Raw genomic sequence first — 22,193 nt, forward strand, 5'->3', positions numbered from 1 at the left:
GGGACCCTTAAAGGAGGAGATAAATTCTACAGACGGATCTTGGGGGAAGGCCCCCGCATTGCTAAAATGAGTAGGTAAATGCTTTGACTGGATTTTAAGGATAAAAAGAACACCTCTAGGTAAGAAACACAATTTTCATTGGAAGATCAGTACCTTACTTCGGGGAGTTGCAAGACGTGTACGTGAAAGGATGGTTGATTATGCGTTTGAAGATAAAATGACCTGATTTAACCAATTACTGTGATTATTTTTGATACTAGAATTCGAAGTCACCATGGGAGATGAGGATTGGGAAGCAGAAATCATCAAACCTCACGTGTCTTCCTATGTCCCTGGGGTGGAGAAGGTAAAGGAACTTCAGCATTTGGGTTTGCGAATGCTGTTGATTTTTTTTTTTTAACAAAGCGCCTTAGAGGGATAGGTCTCAATTACAGATACTGTTTTTAGTGTTTATCTACATATTATTGTTATTAATTAGTTAAGTGAAGAGGATGAGGAGGAGGCATGCTCAGCCTTAAATAGATTAAGGTAATTTGAGAATTAGAAACCAAAATAGGTATAATAATATTCACAACATAATTTAAACCTCACCGATTGAGGACTAACTAACCACAGGTGAAAGTAGGCTTGCACAAATGTGGTTGACTGGCAGACGCTTATATGGGAAATTGAAAATAATAATTTGGGGCCTGGTGTGGTAGCTGAGCGACTAAAATCCTTGCCTTGCACGTGACCAGGATTCCATATTGGCACCAGTTTGTGTCTCGGTGGCGCCACTTCCCATCCAGCTGCTTGCTTGTGGTCTGGGAAAGCAGTTGAGGACAACCCGAAGCCTTGGTACCCTGCACAGCACGTAGGAGACCCAGAAGAGGCTCCTGGCTTTGGATCAGCTCAGCTTTGGCCATTGCGGCCACTTGGGCAGTAAATCAGCAGATGGAAGATCTTCCTCTGTCTCTCCTCTTCTCTGTGTAAATACTAATAACAATTTGATTTTGATTTTGGTTAGTATGTTGAATTCTGAAAATTAATTTTATGTGGGAAGGTTTTTTTTTTTTTTTTTTTATATTATGTGTTTTGAAAGTAGGAGTTAGAGAGAGAGAGGCAGATCTTCCATGTGCTGGTATACTCCCAGGATGGCAGTGGTGACCAGCAGCTTCTTCAGGTCTCCCACATGCATGTTAGGGGCCCAGATACTTGAGCTATTGCCTGTGGATTTCCTAGGTCATTAGTAGCGGGCTGGATCAAAAGTGGAACACTTGAGTGTTTAACTGCTGTCACAGGTGGTAACTTTACCCCATAAATCACAAATGGTATGCTCAAGAGAAGGTATTTAAAAATATATTTATAAGGCCTGGTGACATGGCCTAGTGGCTAAAGTCTTCGCCTTGAATGTACCAAGATCCCATATGGACACTGGTTCTAATCCCGGCAGCTCCACTTCCCATCCAGCTCCCTGCTTGTGGCCTGGGAAAGTAGTGGAGGATGGCCCAAAGCTTTGGGACCCTGTGCCCGCCTGGGAGACCTGGAAGAGGTTCCTGGTTCCCAGCTTTGGATCAGTGCAGTACCAGCCGTTGCGGTCACTTGGGGAGTGAGTCATCAGACGGAATATCTTCCTCTCTGTCTCTCTTCCTCTCTGTATATATCTGACTTTGCAGTAAAATATATATATATACACATATATATGTATATATACATATATGTGTATAATGTTGATCGAGGTGAAATCATTGGTTTGATGCACGAATCATCAGAATTTTTCCCTAATACCATTGTGGAAGTTACATTGTAATTCAAAAGAAGGAACATGGATAGGCTTTTGCATTTCAGTTCTGGCTTGAAAACCATATTAAAAATTAATATATTTTTTAAATTTTCTAAAAAGATATTTAATTTGAAACATAGAGAGATCTTCCGTCTGCTAGTTTACTCGCCAGATGACTGCAGTTGCTGGGGTTGGGCTAGTTTGAAACCAGGAGCTTCATCTGGGTCTCCTACATTGGTAACAGGGACCAAAGTACTTGCTGCTTTGGCTGCTCTCCCAGGTACATTAGAAGGGAGCTGGATTGGAAATGATTGGAACAGCTGGTACGCACATGGCATGCCAGCTTTATAGCTGGTAGCTTAACCACTGTGCCACATTATTGGCTCCCCAATTACAGGATTTCTAGCTTTTGGCTTCTGCCTGTCAGTTGCAACCATTTGAGCAGTGAACCAGTGGGCGAGTCTCCCTGCTTCCCCTGACTCTGTCTCTCCCTCTCTCTGTAACTCTGCCTTTCAAATGAATACAGCAGCCAGGCTGGGCCTGCCCGAAACCAGGATCCAGGAACTCCATCCAGGTCTCCCACAAGGGTGTCAGGCACTCAACTGCTTGAGTCAACAGCTACCTGCTATGGTGCTCGTTAACAAGAAGCTGGAATTCGAACCGAAGCCAGTACTTGGACCCAGGCCCTTGATGATGGGATGTGGGCATCCACCTGGCATCTTAATTGCTAAATGCCCATCCTGGAAAATAGTACAATTTAAAGAATTGTTTTTGCAATTAAGTTTTGTAAGAATTAAGTTTTGACAGTGTCTGCAAAAGTAGTTTTTCTCCCTTCAGAATTTCTTGTTTGAAATCTCTGTCATTTTTAACCATGTCATTTTTAACCATATCTGGTGGTCACGCCTTAGTGGAAATTCTTCTTATTATTTTTTACAAATAAGCTAACTTTTATCTTAATTGAATTTCATTGATATGAGGAACTTATATTAGACTACTCCAAATATGATTCCCAATTGCTGATCTTTCTTGTCTTGCACCCTATTTTGTAAATAGTATCTTCTGGGATACACTTTTGGAATAGCAGTTTAGACATCCCTTGGGGTGCCCCATTACATATCAGAATGCCTGAGTGTGAGTCCTAGGTCTGCTTCTACTTCTAGCTTATGGCAAATGCTTATCCTGGGAGGCAGAAGTGAAGGCTTGCCACCCACACAGGGGACCTGAATTAAGTTCCATGCTCTGGCCTGACCCTGCCCTGCCTGCTACAGGCATTTGGGAAGTTGAGCTAGCAGGCAGAATATAGAAAGCTCTTTCTGTTTCTTTCTGCCTTGCAGGGAGAATAAAGAAAGAAATAGTATCTTTTGTATGTTACATCTTTGTCATCCATTTCCCATCATAAAAGAGAAAAATCACCCCCAAATATTGCTGATTGGAATAACCACTTCCATTAAAATTTTAAATAAGTTTTTAAAAAAGATTTATTTCTTTTTATTTGAAAGGCATATTGACAAAGAGAAGGAGAGACAGAGATCTCTCATCCCCGGGTTCACTTTTTTTTTTTAAGATTTATTTATTTTTTATTGGAAAGTCAGATATACAGAGAGAAGGAGAGACAGAGAGGAAGATCTGATCTTCCGTCCGATGATTCACTCCCCAAGTGAGCTCAACGGCCGGTGCTGCACCAATCCAAAGCCGGGAACCAGGAACCTCTTCCAGATCTCCCACATGGCTGCAGGGTCCCAAAGCTTTGGGCCATCCTCCACTACTTTCCCAGGCCACAGCAGGGAGCTGGATGGGAAGCGGAGCTGCCGGGTTTTAGAACTGACACCCTTATGGGGTCCTGGTGCATTCAAGGCGAGGACTTTAGCCACTAGGCTATGCCGCCGGGCCCGGGTTCACTTTTCAAAGCCCCACAATGACCAGAACTGAGCCGGATGGCACTCAGAAGCCAGAGCTTCTGTCAGTTTCCCACTTGGGTGCAGGATCCTAATGACTTGAGTCATTCTTTGTTGCCTTCCAGGCCACAAACAGGGAGCTGGATCAGGCAGTGGAGCAGCTGGAACATGAACTGGCACTCATAAAGGATGTAGGCACTGGCAGGTGAAGGATTAGCCTGTTGAGCCACTCTACTAGTCCCAGTGAATTTTCTTCTGTTTTACATAATTGTATGTGGCAGTAATTTTTTAAAAGTTTTATTATTTGAAAGGCAGCGTGACAGGAGTAGAGACAAATCTTCTGTCAGTGGTTCTGTGTGCAAATGTCCTCAACTGGGAGTGGGCCATGCTGAAGGCGTGGGGCCCAGACCTGTGGGTCTGTGGGTGGGGGCTAGGGCCTAAGCACTTGGCCATTATCTGCTGCCTTTCCAAGTGTATTAACAGAAAACTCCAATCAGCGTCCTGATACGGGCTGCAGGTGTCTGCATCAGTGAGTTAAACCCAGTGCCATGACGCAGACTCTGGTCCTCATTGTTGAGTGTAGTTTCTTTCTACTCTTCACTGCTATTTGCATTACTACCTAGAAATACTTTCTTGTAGTTACATAACATGGAAAATGATATACCATAATAGGAGTTTTTGTGAGCATTTTAAGATGATGTTAGCTTTCAATTATGATATTGAAACAACAATCTTCAGATTGTTATTTTGAAATTTATTTTAAAATAGGAAATTAGTTGGATGTAAAACATTTTATGGTTCCCCCTTAATCTTCATAGATTTGTTATGATGCAAAGTTTAATTTACACAGATAGGCTTTATGAAGAATTCATCACACTGTACACTGTACTGTAGCTTATTGTACATATTGTGTACAATACATTTTTGGAATTCACCTTTTTCAAATTCATTATTCAATAACCTAGCTTATTTATTGGCACTGGAAATATTACCTTGAATATTGGTTGATGTTGACAATTTATGCCATAATTCTTAATTTTGTTAAATTTGAGAGGCAAAGAGATGGGAGGAAGGGAGAAGAAACCTGCCAAGTTTGGGCCTGGGCAAGCATCTTGATCTTGAACCACCACCTGCTTACTCCCAATCTACGCTGGTTGGAAGCTGAATTCAGAGCCAGAGCCACGAACCTAGTGTGGGAGGCAGGCATCCTAACAGGTGGTCAAATCCCTGGCCAAATTGCTGATTCAAACCTGTAATTCTTAATATATTATGGGGTATCAATTTTAGTATTTTGCACTGGTCTGCAAACTTGACATCTGGTACTAGTTGTTCCATTAGGTTGTCATCCAGGGGTGTGGTGTAATTGATGACTTTGTTTGCTTGTCTTGGTTGAATAAAAATTGCATACTAGGGGTGAATACATTTCTATGTGAGAGAAATCTGAGGTCTTTCATTCGAGGTCGTTTCTTTTAAAGACCCCCATTTTGACTAGCTATCTTAACTGAATTTATGTTTTGAGAGAAATGCTTGCTTCCCTTTAAAGTTGATGGTGTTTTACGTCACTTCTTGGCCTTTGGCTAAGATCAGGAGTTTTGGATTAGTAACGTCCGTAACAATATCTGTGATTACTGTTCCTTGAGTCCTTTTTAGCAGCTTTATTTGGAGGTTTATAACATATACAGACAGTTTTGAAACAGTAAGGCACTGCTCTGGAAGCGCCTTAGAATCTTTAAGACTTGATACTCAAGTGAGTGCACTACCTCAGGATAGAACAATGAAAGATCTAAGGTAAGATTGATTATGTAGCGTTATAGAGTAAAGAACGCCAAGTGGTTATGCATTTTTACATTGCATGCAGGCTTACTGGCATGAGTTTCAGAATGTATGGATATGGGAGTGTACCAGATAGTCAACTGGATTTTTTTTTTAGATGTAATGCTGCTTTTAAATTTTCTTTTAAATAGAGCTGGCTGGGCATATGTGCAGACAGCTCTCACCTGCTGGTGGACTCCCAAATGCCTGTGCAACTGGCATGGGCCAGGTCAAAACCAGGACACAGAAACTCAAGCCAGATCTCCCGCCCAGGTGACAGAGACTAAGTGCTTGAGCCATCATCTGCTGCCTACCAGGGTGCACGCCAACAGGAAACTGAATTAGGAAGTAGAGCAGGTGCCAGCACATGGGCACTCCGTGGGTGATCATCCCAAGTGCTGTCTTGACTGCTAGGCCCGATGCTGGCCCAATGATGCATCTGACTGTGGGAATAAGTGTATCCAGCTATCCTTTCTCTTTGATGTTTTGTGGCACATTTCAGAAGGCTGAAACTATTGCAATTAAAGTGGAAAGAGTGAAATACTTAATTTCTCTACAATTACAATTTTATTAGGTGACTTATATAGTTTATATATTTTACATATATAAACCACTATATATATAAATCATTATATAAACCATTTATGTAGTTATTTTTATATATTTATGTACATATAAGACCATTTATATAGTTAGATTAGAAAATAAGTGCATTTAATAGAAAATTAAAAATGATGAATATAGATAAAAGAAAGATGTTCACTAAAATGGAAATATTTGTAACTATATTGAGAATGCTTATGCATTAAGCATTTTAAATTTCTGAATTTGGTTGAAGAAGTGCTAAGTGTTCTAGAAACAAAAGAATAGGAAAACCTCTGACTAAATGTATTTTGGGTCCAGCTAAGGTGCTTGAGAGAGTGTTGAGTATGGTTAAGCTGCTCACTGTCTTAGACATTGTATTTTATTAGGGGCGATAAAATAAGCACATTTGACAATGAAGCAATTATAAATACTAAAAACTTCACAAAAGGGAAAATATTTGACAGGCTGTTGAAGCCATCTGGAGAGTGAACAAGTGGACAAAAGATCTCTCTCTCTTCTCCCTCTTTCTCTTCTGTACTCTGGCTTTCAAATAAATACGTAAATAAATGAATTTAGAAAGTTTGTTAATTTATAGTTCTGGAAGCCACTGGTTAGACATTCGTTTTCATCTGGGCAGCCCGGTGGTTCATTCCCTGGCTTGCGGTTGCAGTTCTCTGTCTTCACATGGTGCTCTCCCTCTGTGTGTGAGATCCTTTGCTTGGCCTGTTGTAAGGCATTTGGGATGGCATGGTGGACCCATTCAGGTAACCCAGGGCCATTCAGGGCTGAAGTGTGGCATAGCAGGCACCGGTTTGAGTCTCCGATGTTTCAATTCCAGTACGGCTCCCTGCTATCATACCTGGGAAAGTAGCCCAAGTACTTCAGCCCCTACACCCGAGTGAAAGGCCCAGAAGCAGCTGTGGGTCTGGCCCAGCTCTGGCTCTTGTGGCCATCTGGGGAGTGAACCAGCAAATGGAAGATCTCTCTCTTCCTTCTCTCCTCTCCACCCCCTCCCCTTCCCACTCTTTTCTTCTATGTCTTCTTTCTGTAACTCTCCCTTTCAGACAAATAAAAAGAAATATATTTTTTAAAGATTTATTTATTGATTGGAAAGTCAGATATACAGAGAGGAGGAAAGACACAGAGGAAGATCTTCCGTCCGATGATTCACTCCCCAAGTGAGTGCAATGGGCGGTGCTATGCCAATTCGAAGCCAGGATCCAGGAACTTCTTCCGGGTCTCCCACATGGGTGCAGGGTCCCAAGGCTTTGGGCTGTCCTCGACTGCTTTCCCAGGCCACAAGCAGGGAGCTGGATGGGAAGCAGAGCTGCCGGGATAAGAACCGGCAGCTCGTATGGGATCCCGGTGTGTTCAAGGCTAGGCCATGGTGCCAGGCCCAAAAGAAATATTTTTAAAAAGTCCTCAATTTAGTCCACTGGAACTTCTTTCAAAAAAGGTAAAATTTACACGTTTCTGGGATTGGGACTTGATATCTAGGAGTAGCCATTAGGTAACAATAATACAACTAAGATACAGTGAGATAGAAGTAGTGGGAAATGAAGTCAGAGAAGGAGAGGGCAAAAGAGGGGGAGAGGAACTGGAGGTGGTTGGGGACATAGAGTTGGAAGGACTGACGTGGGTATTGCCAGTGAAAGAGCAGTCCGTGGCAGGCAGTAGGTGAGAGCTCAAGCAGTTGGGCCCTTACTGTTTGTGTTAGAGGCCTGAATTTACTTTTTGGCTCCTGGCTTCAGCCTGGGCCCTGGCCACTGTGGGGAGTTAACCAATCGATCAATGCCGTTTGTGCGTCTTTCTCTGTGTCTCTACCTTTAAAATAAATAAATGTTTTCTAAAGAATTTCCGGGAATAAGAAAGTCCTAGGTTTTAGATTATGTGTCATTCTCAGTAGTGTGATGAGACCTGCCACAGTCCTGTCTCACTTGCCTTGTGTGTGAATTGTCCCTTTGTTCAACATATCCATGCTGTGTGTGATGCCCACCCTGTGGTCAAGGAAAGCTCCTGAATCACATGATCTTCGTATTAGTATATTATTAGGAAGTCAGTGCTAGCCTAATGCTGTGTCACGATGCGCACATCACCTCACTCCATCTCATCACATTGGCATTGTGTTATCAGACATCATTATAAGACTTGTCCTAATTATTGGTAAGATAGTGTGTTAGGACTGTATTCACATAACCTTGTTAATGGTATATTTATGGTCTGTAATTATATGTCATAGTATTTATAACTTACAAGGTAAATTTTACCATAGACTTACACAGTCTATGTGTGTGTAGGTAAAATAGTATCTGTCAGGTGGGGCTGGTGTTGCGGCATAGTGGATAAAGCTGCTGTTTGTGTTGCCAGCATCCCATATGGGCACACATTTGAATGCCAGATGCTTCACTTTTTGAAAAAGATTTATATGTTATTTTTATTGATCAGATATACACAGGAAGGAGAGACAGGAATATCTTCATCTGCTAAATCACTCCCTAAGTGGCCATGAAGGCTGGAGCTGCGCCGATCTGAAGACAGGAGCCTGGAGCCTCCTTCAGGTCTCCCATGTGGGTGCAGGGTCCCAAGGTCTTGGGCCATCTTTGACTGCTTTCCCAGGCCACAAACAGGGAGCTGGATGGGAAGCAGAGTTGTCAGGATTGGAACCGATGCCCATGTGGGATCCTGGCACATGCAAGGCAAGGAATTTAGCAGCTAGGCTACTGCACCGGGTCAGCTGCTGCACTTCAGCTCTAGCTTCCTACTGATGGTCTTGGGGAAGCAGCAGATGATCCAAGTGTTTGGGCACTGGCTACCATGTGGAAGAACTGCCTGGGGCTCAGCCTGGCCGTGTGGAAGATCTGCCTGGGCTTCGGCCTGGCCCTGCACTGGCATGGTAGCTATCCTAGGGGTTGAGGCAGCAGATGAAAACTCTTTTTCTCACTATCTCTCCCCTTCTGTTTGTAACTCTGACTTTTAAAAATGAATGATTGGGGCCCGGCGGCATGGCCTAGTGGCTAAAGTCCTCACCTTGAATGTGCCCAGGATCCCATATGGGCACTGGTTCTAATCCCGGCACCACTTCCATCCGGCTCCCTGCTTGTGGCCTGGGAAAGCAGTGGAGGATGGCCCAAAGCTTTGGGACCCTGCACCCGTGTGGGAGACCCGGAAGTTCCTAGATCCTGGCTTCGGATCGGCATAGCATCGGCCGTTGCGCTCACTTGGGGAGTGAATCATTGGACGAAAGATCTTCCTCTCTGTCTCTCCTCTCTGTATATCTGACTTTCCAATAAATAAATAAATCTTAAAAAAAATGAATGAATGAATCTTAACAAAGGTAAAATTAGGACATTTATGGTTTGCTGTGATCACAGTTTCAGACACCCACAGAGTGGAAGTTTGTGGTTAGAATTGCATCTTCTGTTAAAAAGAGAAATCTCTGATTTTCTACTATTTGTGAAATAGATAATGTTACAGTCTGTTCTAGAAAGTGAAAAAACCAATCTTTTTCCTTATAGGATAGATTCTCTTCTGGAGCAAATGGAGACCCTCCCAGCAGGACCCTGCCTTCGTCATCAGGTATGTGTGAGGACAAAAAGATGACAGAATTTCATCTGTTGATGAGGAGCTGGCCAGCAGACATCTTAAAGAGAAGTTATTTTTAGCACTTCCAGCGAGAAGTCATTGTGATGTGGATATTTGGGCTGGGACAAATATCCACGTATTTGTCACATATTGGGGAGAAGCATAGTATAGTATGTGGTTTTGTAGGTTGGTGTAAAACCTCTGCCCAATTAGGAAGTTGCATGTTTGGCTTGCAGGTTGCTAGGATATTTTCAGGGCTACTCAGCTGAGGGAGTAGGACTCTGGACAGTAAGGTTGTTTAAAGCAAGTTACAGTAGTACTGACTTGTCAAGTCAAATCTGCCATGCTATACGATGCCTAATTGAGGAAAAATTCTAATAAGAAATAATATCAAGATAGAAACAATTTTCTTTTCTGTACTGACTGCTGCTGGGGTGTCCCCCTCTTTTATAGAGTTGATGTGAATGAGAAGATGGGTGGAAGTGATAGAATTTGAGCTAGGAAATTAAACTCACAGCAGTTGCCTTTTACTTTGTCAAAAGTATGTTGAAATCTGTTACTGCAATAATTTTTTTGTGTTATGGTAAAATACATATAACACAAATTTCAGCATCTTATTTTAAGTGTACAGTTTTGTGACATTAATTCATATTGCTTTGCAGCCATCACCCACTTTCAGAACTTCTTCATCATGCTAAACCATCTTCAGTTCACTCTCTAAATTTGAATTACTGTGAATTCACTCTGTCTAAATGAATTCCAGTTGGTCCTCCTTTTAGGGTGAAAGGGTTAGTAGTGCCAGGAAAAAATTTAATCATTTCTCTTGGAAAATTGGTGACTAAGGTAAAGCATTTTAGTCAAAGCTTATTTAAAAGGCGAGCAAATCATAAACTCATTCAGGGATAGATTGAGCAGAGAGGAAAAAGATAGAAGAGAGATGTTTACATTTTTAGCTTGTGTTCATGGGGAGAGAGAATGTGCCTCCCCCATTACTTGGCTTCTCCTGAGTCTAGAAAGGAAGTGGCTAATGGTACCTTCCCCACATCCCCCACCAAGTCCCAGGTTAGGGGTGTACATCCTGGGGAAGGGGTCGCTTAATGAGTAGACAGGCCTGATTACACTAGGTGGAGGAGGTACTGCTTCCAGTTTGTGACTCTAAGCTTCCTACTAGCCTGTCACATTTTGTTTCTTCCTGAGATTTCCTGCCCCTATTCTTAAAGATTGCTGAAGGATGTAGTTTCATCTCATTTCTTTAGCTTCTGGCTGTTTAGGAGTATAGGCATTGTGTGTCCCTGGTTCAGAAACCTCTCATCTGATGGATTCATCTCATGAGCCATAGGAAGTCTGGTTGGTGCCAATGGCTGCGACCCCTGCATTGTTACTGCCACTCTGAGAAGTCGTCTTTTTTTGTCTTTTGAAGTAGCATCTAAGGGTCTTGACTGGCTCACAGAAGCAGGCCAACGTATGCTTCGTGTGCACCTGGGCGTGTTGCTCCCCTGCCCAGGAGTCCGCATAGGAGGCAACATAACATGCACTGTGTGCCCAAAGCCAGGGCACACTCCCCGGGCTCTTGTCCCTGGGGGAGATTGGGCATCCTGTTGCATCTGAGGCTGATGGGACATAAAATGCTGGATTTCTTGGTTAAGAACTATTAACACTTTTATCATAGAATTTTAAGTATTTTTAAAGTTTAATTTTCTGAGTTATGGGTTGTATAGAAGTGTTTTGAAGGATACATTTCTAAATATTAGAGAATCTTCAGAAAGTTTTATCATTTAATAGCTTCTCATTTGAGCCATTGTAATAAGATAATTTATATGTATTATACTAATTTTTATAAATTGTAGAATTTACATTGTGACTTCTGTGGTCTGTTTTATACACCTTTTATCTGTTATTAAATATAATTTCTTTGATGTTCATTAATGTTCATAGCTGTGAACCCAGTGCGTACTATTCTCTGGATGATCCTAATTCTTTCTTCATCCTTGATGACTTTTCTTGCTGCTACAGGCAGTGCTTCTAAAAACATCCCTATGTGCATCTTTGTAACCATGGGAATATGTCCATTGGAGAAATTAATGTTAGCATAGTTTTAAAGAATATGTGCCTTTTAAGTTAGGATCAAAACTTTGATCAGGTTTATAATTAAATACAGTGTGCATTTATTTCCCTGTGTCCCTGACCTGAGTGTTAGTAAACCTAAAACTACTCTACATGTGGTTATAGATTCTGTCTCTTATTAGGATTTTCAATTCTTTCAGTACAAATGAGATTTAGTTGCCATTCATTTCTCTTTTGGAGAGTCATATGTTCATATTTGTAATCCATTTTTCTACTAAGGTCATTGTCCCTCTTAATATAATTGTTTTCCTGCCATGTATAGCACATTAAAAGGCTTGAAGCTTGAGTACCACCTGGATTCTTGTTTGTTTTTACTTTAGAAATGTTCTTTTCCTCAGATATGGACGATGGATCTTCTAGAAGAGATCATTTCATGAGGAGTGGATTTGGCTCTGGGAGAAGTTTGGGAAACAGAGGTAACTGTCTTTGTCTTCCTTGAAGAATGGTATGAGTAGAGGCTTTTGTAGATGTTTCATATGAAGTCAAGTCTGTTGCAATTCAGTGTATAGGTAGAATGTTGGGATATTGAGTTAAAAGTTTTTCAGTTAAGTGGATGTGGGGAGAAAGGTACCTTCCTTCACTGCTACTGGGAATGTAGGATAGTACATCCACTGTGGAAATCAGTATGGACAGTGCTTAGAGAACTCCAAACAAACCTACCATATGACCCACCCACTCATCCCGCTCCTAGGAATACAGCCAAAGGAAATGAAATCTGCATATGAGAAGGGGATCTGTAATCCTATATTCACAGCAGCACAATCTACAAAAGCAAAGACATGGAAACAATCCAGATGCTCATCCAAAGAAGAGTGGTTAAATAAACTGTGGTACATCTACTTCATAGAATATTATTCAGCTATTAAGAATGAAATCATGCCATTTGCAACTAGTTGGTCCCAACCAGAGACCATTATGCTCAGTGAAATGAATCAATCACAAAAGAACAAATAGCATATGTTCTAATATAAGGAAACCAGCATGGAAAGTGTAACCTCAATAACCTGATCCATATTGTTTTTTTTTTTTTTGGCTACATCCCATGTGTTTTGATGTTTTTTTTATTTCAGTTTCATTTATTCCGAATGCTTTCTTTTGTCGAATTCATTGCTGGCTTGTGGATTACACAGTGGCACCATTTTCCCCAAGAAACGTTTGTGTTTCCTTTTTGTTGGTTCCTTTGTGTTGGTTACTCAGTGGCATGTTTTTTCATGGTGCTGTAATTTGTTGTTGTTGTGGCTGTTGCTCTAATTCATACCAGTTGTTGACCTTGTTTCATGGATTCTCATTTATGGAAATGTATAGTGATGCAGTACTGGGATCTATCATATCCAGATGTTGGGGTAGAATGCAATAATGCATTCCTACTTCCAAACAAAAGATGGACTCCTAGTGAAACTGTTGGAAATGTGCAGACAATGGGATGCCGGACTGTCTGACCCTGTCTGCAGCAGCAATGTTGGAGCACACGTAAATAAGAGACTGATAAAATTATGACTCTTTATGAAAGACTATACTATGGTAGCAACATGGGGAAAATCTGTCAAGGGGTGGGAATTTGGGGGGGAATCCCAAATAAAATTAAATTTAAAAAATTTTTCAGTTAAAATTCTGTTTGCTGTTTTTTAAAAACTTGTTTGGAACTAAAGGAAATTGAAGTGGATGAAACACTTGTGTTTGGAAGAGATGGGCAAATATGTCATCATTGAGCTTCTTGTTTTAACATATTTGTTGACTTCTAGCAATTATGTGAAAAAAAGGTTTGTAGAAGCTTGCAGTGCAAAGTAGAGATTTGCTCTTTTGAATCTTGCAAAGCAATAGAATAAGGTCTTATAACTAACTAGAATTAAGTTGAAGAGATTGTTGTCCCAAACCTGCAGTTTAAAATTTTACATTTAGGGCCTGGTGCAATGGCTCAATTGGCTAACCATCCCCCTTTAAGCTCTGGGGTCCCAAATGGGTACTGGATCCTGTCGCAGCCTCTCTTCCCATCCAGCTCCCTGCCTGTGTCCTAGAAAAGCAGTGGAAGATGGCCCAAAGCCTTGGGACCTTGCACCAGCATGGGAAACCCGAAAGAAGCTCCTGGATCCAGGCTTTGGATTGGTTCAGCTTCAGCCATTGTGGCTGCTTGGGGAGTGAACCAGCAGGTGAAAAATCTTTCTCTCCTTCTTGCTGTAAATCTGATCTGCCTTTCCAGTAAATATCATTTTTAAATTTGCTTATAGAACATCAGCACTTGATTTAAAAGAATCTGGTTTAGCAAAATACCTATCAGTGGTCCATTTTTTAAAGACTTTAAATTTTGAATTTTATGGTACAATTTTATAGGGTCTGGGATTTCTCTACACCCTACCCAAATTCCCTTGCCCCGACTAATTTTCCCTCAAATTATTACAATAGTACAGTCCTTCATAAGCAGTCATAAGTTCATCAGTCTGTTATTTAAGTGTGCCCCACCATTGCTGGTACAGACAATGTCATACAGTCCAGCATCCCATTGTGTAGATATGTCCGACTGTTTCATTGGGAATCCATGTTTGATTTGGAAGTAGAGATGCATACTGCATTGTATCTTCACATCTGGATAGTCTCTGTTAAGCCATACATTCCCTTAAATGAGAGAGCCTTGAAAAAAAAGTCAATATCAGTAATGAAGTTAAAACAAAAAATAAACAGCACGTTGGAGTCAAAACACTTGTCACTGAATAACCAATGTGTGGGTGAAGAAAAGAAAACACAAAAGCCTCCTGGGTAAAATGATGCCATCATGTGACCCATGAGCCAGTGATAAATTAGACAAGAGAAATGAAACTGTTTGGAAGAAATGCAAATGAAAACGAAAACATCAAAACACATGGGTTGCAGCAAAAATAGTATGGAAAGGGTTATTGATCTTACAGTTTGCATGATAGCTGCTTTATATCAGAGAGAACATATGGTGTTTGTCCTTTGGGGATTGACTTATTTTGCTGAGCATAAGGGTCTCTAGTTGGAACCATCTAGTTGCATATGGTATGATTTCATTCTTTGTAATGGCTGAGTAGTATTCCATGGAGTAGATGTACCACAGTTTATTTAACCACTCTTTGGACGAGCATCTGGATTGTTTCCATGTCTTTGCTTTTGTAGATTGTGCTGCTGTGAATATAGGATTACAGATCCCCTTCTCATATGCAGATTTCATTTCCTTTGGCTGTATTCCTAGGAGCGGGATGAGTGGGTGGGTCATATGGTAGGTTTGTTTGGAGTTCTCTAAGCACTGTCCATACTGATTTCCACAGTGGATGTACTATCCTACATTCCCAGTAGCAGTGAAGGAGGGTACCTTTCTCCCCACATCCATGCTAGCAGGTGTTGTTAGCAGAATTCTGAACATAGGCCAACCTCACTGGAGTTTGGTGGAAACTTTCTTTATTTTGAAAGACAGAATTTAAAAGGGAGACTTGTACCTGCTAGTTCACTCCCCAAAGTGCTGCAACAATTGGGGTTGCAACAGACTAGATTCAGGAGCTCCGGAGCCAGTAATCTTGGCCATCCTCTTACTTTCCCAGGCACATTAGCCGGGGGCTGAATGTGGCAGCTGGGACTTGGTCTGGTACCCATATGGATTGCTGGCATCATCGTAAGAAGCTGCTTAACCTGTCTGTGCTGCTGTTTTAGATTTGATAGTAAAATGCTAGGAATTTGCCCTGCTAAAGTTTAAAAGCTGTATGACGAGTTTTCTTTTAGATGACACCTATTAGTTATGTTTGGTAATTTTCAGTACACATTAACCCTTACCCTTGAATTTGTTTTTTTTTAAAGTTTATTGGTATTTTTCATATATATTCATAATCATTGGAAGCTGTTCTTTAAAATTTGTATTTTGTGTTGAATGTATTTCCAAGCTATGAGTTTAGTTTCTGCAGTTTCTGAAGGGAATTTTTTTTCTGTATCACCTGCTCTTCTGCTTTAGAAACAGTATGCTCCTTTTGATGAGGATCATCTTAATGTGGTGGGGGGAATCACATGAGGCTAACTTGTGGGGTAATCAGACTATGTGTGATTAATAGGACTGTGCAATCTGTAGGTAGAATGATGTAGTTTGAGGTTTGTTCACCTAGATGTGTTCGATAACCAGAGAATCTACATCTAAACCATTAAACTCAGTGTTACTCTGCATTTTTAAGCTTGTGCAATGGAAATTCACTCATTTTGGGCCACTGACTCTTTTCAACCTCACTGTTGGGCGTGGGCCAACTCACGGTTCAGTTGTAATAACACACATTGCTTCCTTTTTTTTTTTTTATTGTTTTTTGATACAGTTTAATAGGCACTGGGGTCTCCTTCCCCACTCCCCAAGTTCCCTCCCTTCTCCTCTGTTCTCCCCTCCAGTCTTACAAGCACACATTGCTTCTTTTTTTTAAAAGATATATTTATTTTTAATTGTAAAGTCAGATACACAGAGAGGAGAAGAGACAGAGAGAAAGATCTTCCATTCGCTGATTTCACTCCCCAAGTAGCTGCAGTAGCCACAGCTGAGCTGATCCAAACCCAGGAGCCTCTTCCAGGTCTCCCCCATAGGTGCAGGGTCCCAAGGATTTGGGCTGTCCTTGGCTACTTTCCCAGGCCACAAGCAAGCAGCTGGGTGGGAGGAAGCAAGGCTGCTGGGTTTAGAACTGGTGCCCATATGGGATCCTGGTGCATGCAAGGTGAGGGTTTTCGCAGACTACCACACTGGGCCCAATAGTGAATCATTTTTAAAGATCACTAGAGATTCCTTACAGAAGGAGCCAGTAACTAGATTGATGTGTCATATTCATCTGACTTTTGGAAAACTAAATATGCAATTTAGTTTTTACGTTTAAAATCTCCATGTTACTAATAAAAATCCCTCAAATTAGCATATGTTGTTTCTCAAGCCTGTAGTAAGATGCATAGCTGATTTGGACTTTTTAATTGTGCTGTAAGATTCAACTGTGGATTGTATTTCTAATATTAGAAATGATGTATCTCAAATATTACATTTAGGAATATCTAAGTATTTTGAAATATATATATATTTTAGTATTTTGAAATATATTAAGTGAAGAAGTTGTGTGATACTTTTTGAAATCCCTTTTCAATGAAGAAACAATCACAGAGTCAGATTTTACCCTAAATTTACTTCTGTAGTTTTAGGTTGAAATACACATTAAATTTCTGATCAGAGCTCAGTTAAAAATTAGTACTCAAAACAGTTCTCATTATACTTCATATACTCTAAGAAATCCTGTAGAGCCTTGAATGTAAAGCTTCCTTACTTTATCGTTTACCTGACATTTTTGGAAGTATTCTTTTTATTTAGTACTTTTGATTAATGCTTTTTGTATTTCATTGAAAGGTAGAAAGAAAAAGAGATTTTGTATCCTCTGGCTTATTCTCCACATGTCCATAACATCTGAGGCTGGGCCAGCCAGGTCAATCTGGGACCTGAACCTGAACCCCACTGGGGTTGGCAGCGACTAGCTGCTTGAGCCATCAAAGGCTGGCTGTCAGAGTATGTGTTAGGAGGAGTCTGGAACTGGGAATAGAACCGGATTAGGATCTAGGCAGGTGTTTCAATACTAAGGCAAATGCCCACTGGTAGCAGTTTATGTAGTTTTTTTTTTTCCCAGTAAAACTTGCATACTTGGTTATGATTTTGATGTTGACAGCTTCTCAGATTTTAGCATAATGTTGATTAGTTTTTTGTGCTTGCTGAATTGTGACTTTAATTTCTTGAGATGCAGAGATCTTTAAAATCTGGTGAAAATACCCAAGTGAACATACAGTTTTGCAGGTACCCTGAGGAATCTCCTAGATCTCCTTTAACTCCCCCTTTAACAAGGACATGATGGAGAGCAGAACCCTTGGAGCATACTCCACATCAGGGATCCTGGGAGGACACTGAGTGGCTGTTCCCCATCCCTGGGTACTGATGTAGTTAGGATGCTGCTGGATGTGGCTTCTCCCCTTCTCTCCCGCCTTCTCCCAGATACGGGAAGAATAAAAAGAAACTTGGAAACATGATCTCATCCACTTGCCCTATTCCTGGACCCTTCCCACCCTAATCATTAGTCCTCATGCACATGCATCCTTCTCAACTGTGCAACTATGTAAACATCATCAAAAATAAAATTAGAAAAAAGATTTGTAGTGATTACCAGACATGCTTTAGTTTTTCCCAGGGATGATTTAAAGTGTCAGTTTATGCTGTTTTAAAAATATTTCCTGTTTCTTTTAAATAACTGTGCTGCTTGCCATCCAATCTCAGCCTTCAGAATTCTTAGTTTAGTGATAGAGAAGCATAAGGAAAGAAATACTAGAGTATTTCCAAATGTTTATGGAAAACTAAGTTTATTTTGGTGTGAAAATTGAAATGCATGCATAGTTTTTCTGTAATAAATATTTCCCATGAACTTTTGGGGTAGCTCTTACTGAAAAAAGGTGCAGACAATGTACCTTGGACATGTGGAGGAAAGATTACGATGGAGGGCTGAATGAAGCTTGTCAAAACCGGTGTCCAGTGAAATGGCTTTCTGTAGGAAAAGTGGAAAAAATGAAAACTGTCATATTAAAGCAATAGCATGTGGAAAGGTGAAAATATTAGATATTCACAGTGTAAAGTGTGGGAAGTTGTTTAATGTGAGCTGAAGTCTTGGGTATTCAGAATTACATGGAAGAAAGTAAAACTTCCAATTTTTCTTATATAATCTCGTCCTACTTTTGATTAAAAGTTCTTTCATAGGGGGTGGGCAATGAAAAAAAAGTTTTTTTTGTAAACAGTCCGCAGGGCATTTAGAGATACAGAGGAGACAGTCCAATTTGCTGGCTCCTTCTCTAAATTCAGAACTGGACTGAGCAGGACTGAAGCTGAGACACTCGTTTAGTTGAGCCATCATCACTATCTCCCAGGGTCTGCATTAGCAGAAAACGCGAGTCAAGAGCCAGAGCTGCTCATTATCTCCGAGCTAATAATGGAATGTGGGTGTTTTAATTAGCTTCTTAACTATTTAACTAAATGCCCATCCTCTGAGATAAAATTTTTAACTTTATTGTTTTGTTTGAAAGAATGACAGAGATCTTCCATCTACTGGTTCATTTCCCAAATGCCTGTAACACCCAGGACTGGACCAGGCTGAAGCCAGGAGCCAAAAACTCCATCTGGATAGCAGCAAGCTGAAGCAGAAGCAGAGCTCAAATCCAAGCATACTCATATGAGATATGGGGAATCCCAGTGACTTTAACATCTATCCCATAATTTTGTAATTCCAAAAGTTGAAAGATTCATAGAGATACAAGTACTAGAAATATAAGCAGTTAAAAAGTAGAACAAGATTATAAAATTTTCAATAGCTGTGACTTTCTCACAGGGGCGATGTGTAATAATTGGTGCTTCGAGTGAGGTTTGAGCATATAGAACATTGCTACTGATTTTCCTGATTGTAAGTCTCCAGTAAATAAGCCGCTGACAAAAGGTGCATTTCATCAGTAGTGAATTGGTGTTTTTACCTTAGTGTCATAATTTTTGTATTTTAAAAGTTGCCAGGTGTGTTGCTTACTACTGTGTCTCTAATACTCTTCCCATTTTGGAAGTCCCTTTAGTGGAGATTCAGTTGGTTTCTAGCTTTTGATGATGTACTTAACTTGATATGTGAAGAGTTTATCTGAACTTTTTCAGATGCTGGCGAATCTACTAGAAAAGAGAATATGTCCGCGGGAGGTGGTTTTGGAGTTGTGAAGGGCTTTGGAAGTAGAGGTAAATATGTAAGATATCTTAAAATCATAACTGAAGTGACCCCACATTTTTCAAGTTTTTGGTTTTTATTTAAGTTTACTAGATATATAAAGTAGATACCTTTCCCAAGAATTTTTGAGGATCTTCAGGGAATGCTTTCACTTTCTTTATCACACTTTCAAGTAGCAAATGAAATAGTTTTTAGGGATTTTAAAAATTTATTTGAAAGGCAGTATAGTAGCTTTCCACCTCCCTCCCTGGCCATTTATCATAGCTGTTAGATCTGCTGATTCCCTAAATGGCTCCAATGGCCAGGACTGGGCCAGACCAAAGCCAGGAGCCAGGAACTCCGATAGAGACTTCCGTGTGGGGGTGCTTGGGCCATCATCTGGTTTCCCAGGTATACTAGCAGGGGGCTGGATTGGAGGTTGAGCAGGTAGAACTTAAACCAGTGCCATAAGTGGCAGCTTAACCTTTTATTTTCTGTTAACTTTTTGAAGTACCCTCATATTTGTTATCTACGCTAAGAATTATTTATTTATTTATTTTGCAAAGAATTAAGATTCAACATTTTTACTTTTAAAATTAGTTGTAGAGAATTTGTCCAGAGATGCATAATTCTGGAAGCTGTATTTAAAGGTTTGAGAGGGGGAGAGAGGTGTTTATAAAAAGTGAAATCTGAAGGCATAGCTTAATTAAAAACTTGTTGTGTTAAGTGATAAACAGAAAGATGGTAACAAAATTTCTGTGTTAGTGGGAAGGGAGAAGTTACTGAATAGTGAATTATGACTTTTAGAACTTAACATTTTTGAGATAACGTTTTAGGTTTACATTATAGTCCAAGTCAAAGGCTTACTGGCTCTACTAAATAAAGAGTTCAACAAATGAAAAATAAAAGGATCATGGTCCAGCAGGAAACTAGGCAAGGACTATAAACCATAATCAGCTGACACATATCAAGTGCAATTTAAAATCTCAGAATGAATAAAATTATAGTAGTATATAATTATTGTATAATTTGACTTAATTCTTAAAGAAGTTAGCAATTTGTGAAATGTTTTAAGTGTCAATACTTTGGTTAGAAAGTGTATTGTCATGCTGCCATGCACGCCTGTTCTGTCCATGTGCATGTAGAGGAGTGTATTAATTTGCAGTAACATAAGAATGAAATAGTTATTTATAATCTTAAGAGGATGGAGTTGATAAATTGAAAAAGAAATTGTAATGTAGCCTGAATGGGTCTTGACTGATAGTCCATCTTATGTGAATTATTTTAAAGGAGGATCAGTGGCAGTAGTTTTTCTAAGCTCACCCCCTTTTTTAAAAACAGTTCAGGAAATTGTTTTCAGAATTTTACAAAATTCTTTATATTTTGCGTAGGTTTTTCACATAACAAGTTTGAAGAAGGTGATAGCTCTGGTTTCTGGAGAGGTAAGTTTAATGTTTTGCAGTAACTTCAATATCATGTTTGAAGAATACATGCCATAGAACAATGAGGATTAAATGTCTTGGTCTGGTTTAGTTATAACTCTTCTTGTATAAATGAGCTGTAATCCAGAGCTGTCAAGGATGTTACTGGGTTGCCAGTGACAGATTCACATGTTCAGCTTTGCTGTTTGTGTTAGTCAGTCTGAGGGGTACAGCTTTTGAATGCTGTGCTAAGAACAGGTGAAAATGGAAAGAACAATCATTTAAGGTACCATTTAGATTCCAGTAAGTCTATGACAAAAATTATAATAATATGAATTACTGCCTAAAATAAAGACATTTCTATCAAAGATACTTAACATTCTGGTTTACAGGAATATAGAAAATGACGAGACTAGCATAAATGTTGCTTTCCCAAATCTGTTAGAACTGTGTAAAAGCCTTGGAGCTTGTGTTTAAAAAGAATCATGATTCTGATGCTGCTTCTGTTTTGTAGTTATTGCTTATGGAATCTTCATAACATAGTCTGTTTTGAATTCTGTACTTGGTTCTTGCTTCTGCCCTGTTTACCTGCTAAGCTGAGTGATAGAACAAGTTGCTTAATCTTAAGCCATAGTTTCCTGTTCTGTAGGTTAGAGGCCATCCATTTTATAGGTTGTTAGGCAAACTGAGAATACATGTAAAAGAACAAAGCTCAATAGCAGACTGTTTTTATGGTAAACAATGAATGCTGGCCGTAATTCATAGCTATTTAAGGTTTGTTCTTTGATTTTCAAAGTCCAAATCAACCTTAAAGCCATTTTGTAATAAGGTGGGATTTTAATGTATCATGTAAGATTGTTCCTCCAAATTACCAGTTTGGTCTCCCTGCTTCTCTTTTTCTGTCTTATTTAAGTGATAACATATATGACATAAAAATAGTATTTGTGAGAGAAGGAAAACAGCATCAGATTTCATCTTTTGCATTTTTGCTTGTTTGTATTCTAATTTTTCAAGGGTTAACATCCTTGACATTTAAGATCAATTTTACTTGTCAGGACAACTTCCTGTCCTTGGACACCAGAGAACTTTTGAACACAAATTCCAGTTTCTCACAAGTCTTGAGAGAACTTTCTTTTATGTAGTGGCTTAATTTCTTCACTTTAACCTATCTTTTTATGTTTTCGTCCTTAGCTTCTAGAACATTAAAAAAATTAGGTATGGATTAAATTAATTATCAAAGTTGTTGCCAAGCTCCTTGGTGTGGGTTTTGAGAATATGGTAGAAG

At 39.9% G+C, this 22,193-nt stretch overlaps 1 protein-coding gene across 2 annotated transcripts in view; it reads left to right on the forward strand.

Moving 5' to 3' along the window:
- Nucleotides 1-274: 274 nt before the first annotated feature.
- DDX4 (DEAD-box helicase 4) overlaps nt 275-22,193 on the forward strand; it is a 53,432-nt gene continuing 31,513 nt past the window's right edge. Inside the window, exons 1-5 of one of the 2 annotated variants that reach the window (XM_040977697.1) lie at nt 275-346; nt 9,570-9,630; nt 12,099-12,176; nt 19,442-19,519; nt 20,879-20,929. In XM_040977697.1, coding sequence (XP_040833631.1) covers nt 275-346; nt 9,570-9,630; nt 12,099-12,176; nt 19,442-19,519; nt 20,879-20,929 — 340 coding nt within the window. The remainder of the gene's footprint in view (nt 347-9,569; nt 9,631-12,098; nt 12,177-19,441; nt 19,520-20,878; nt 20,930-22,193) is intronic. The other variant, XM_040977698.1, reaches the window with a different exon arrangement.

This window comes from Ochotona curzoniae, unplaced genomic scaffold (genome assembly GCF_017591425.1).
Source record: "Ochotona curzoniae isolate NIBS_2020 unplaced genomic scaffold, NIBS_Ocur_1.0 contig_2754, whole genome shotgun sequence".
Classification (NCBI taxonomy): Eukaryota; Metazoa; Chordata; class Mammalia; order Lagomorpha; family Ochotonidae; genus Ochotona; species Ochotona curzoniae.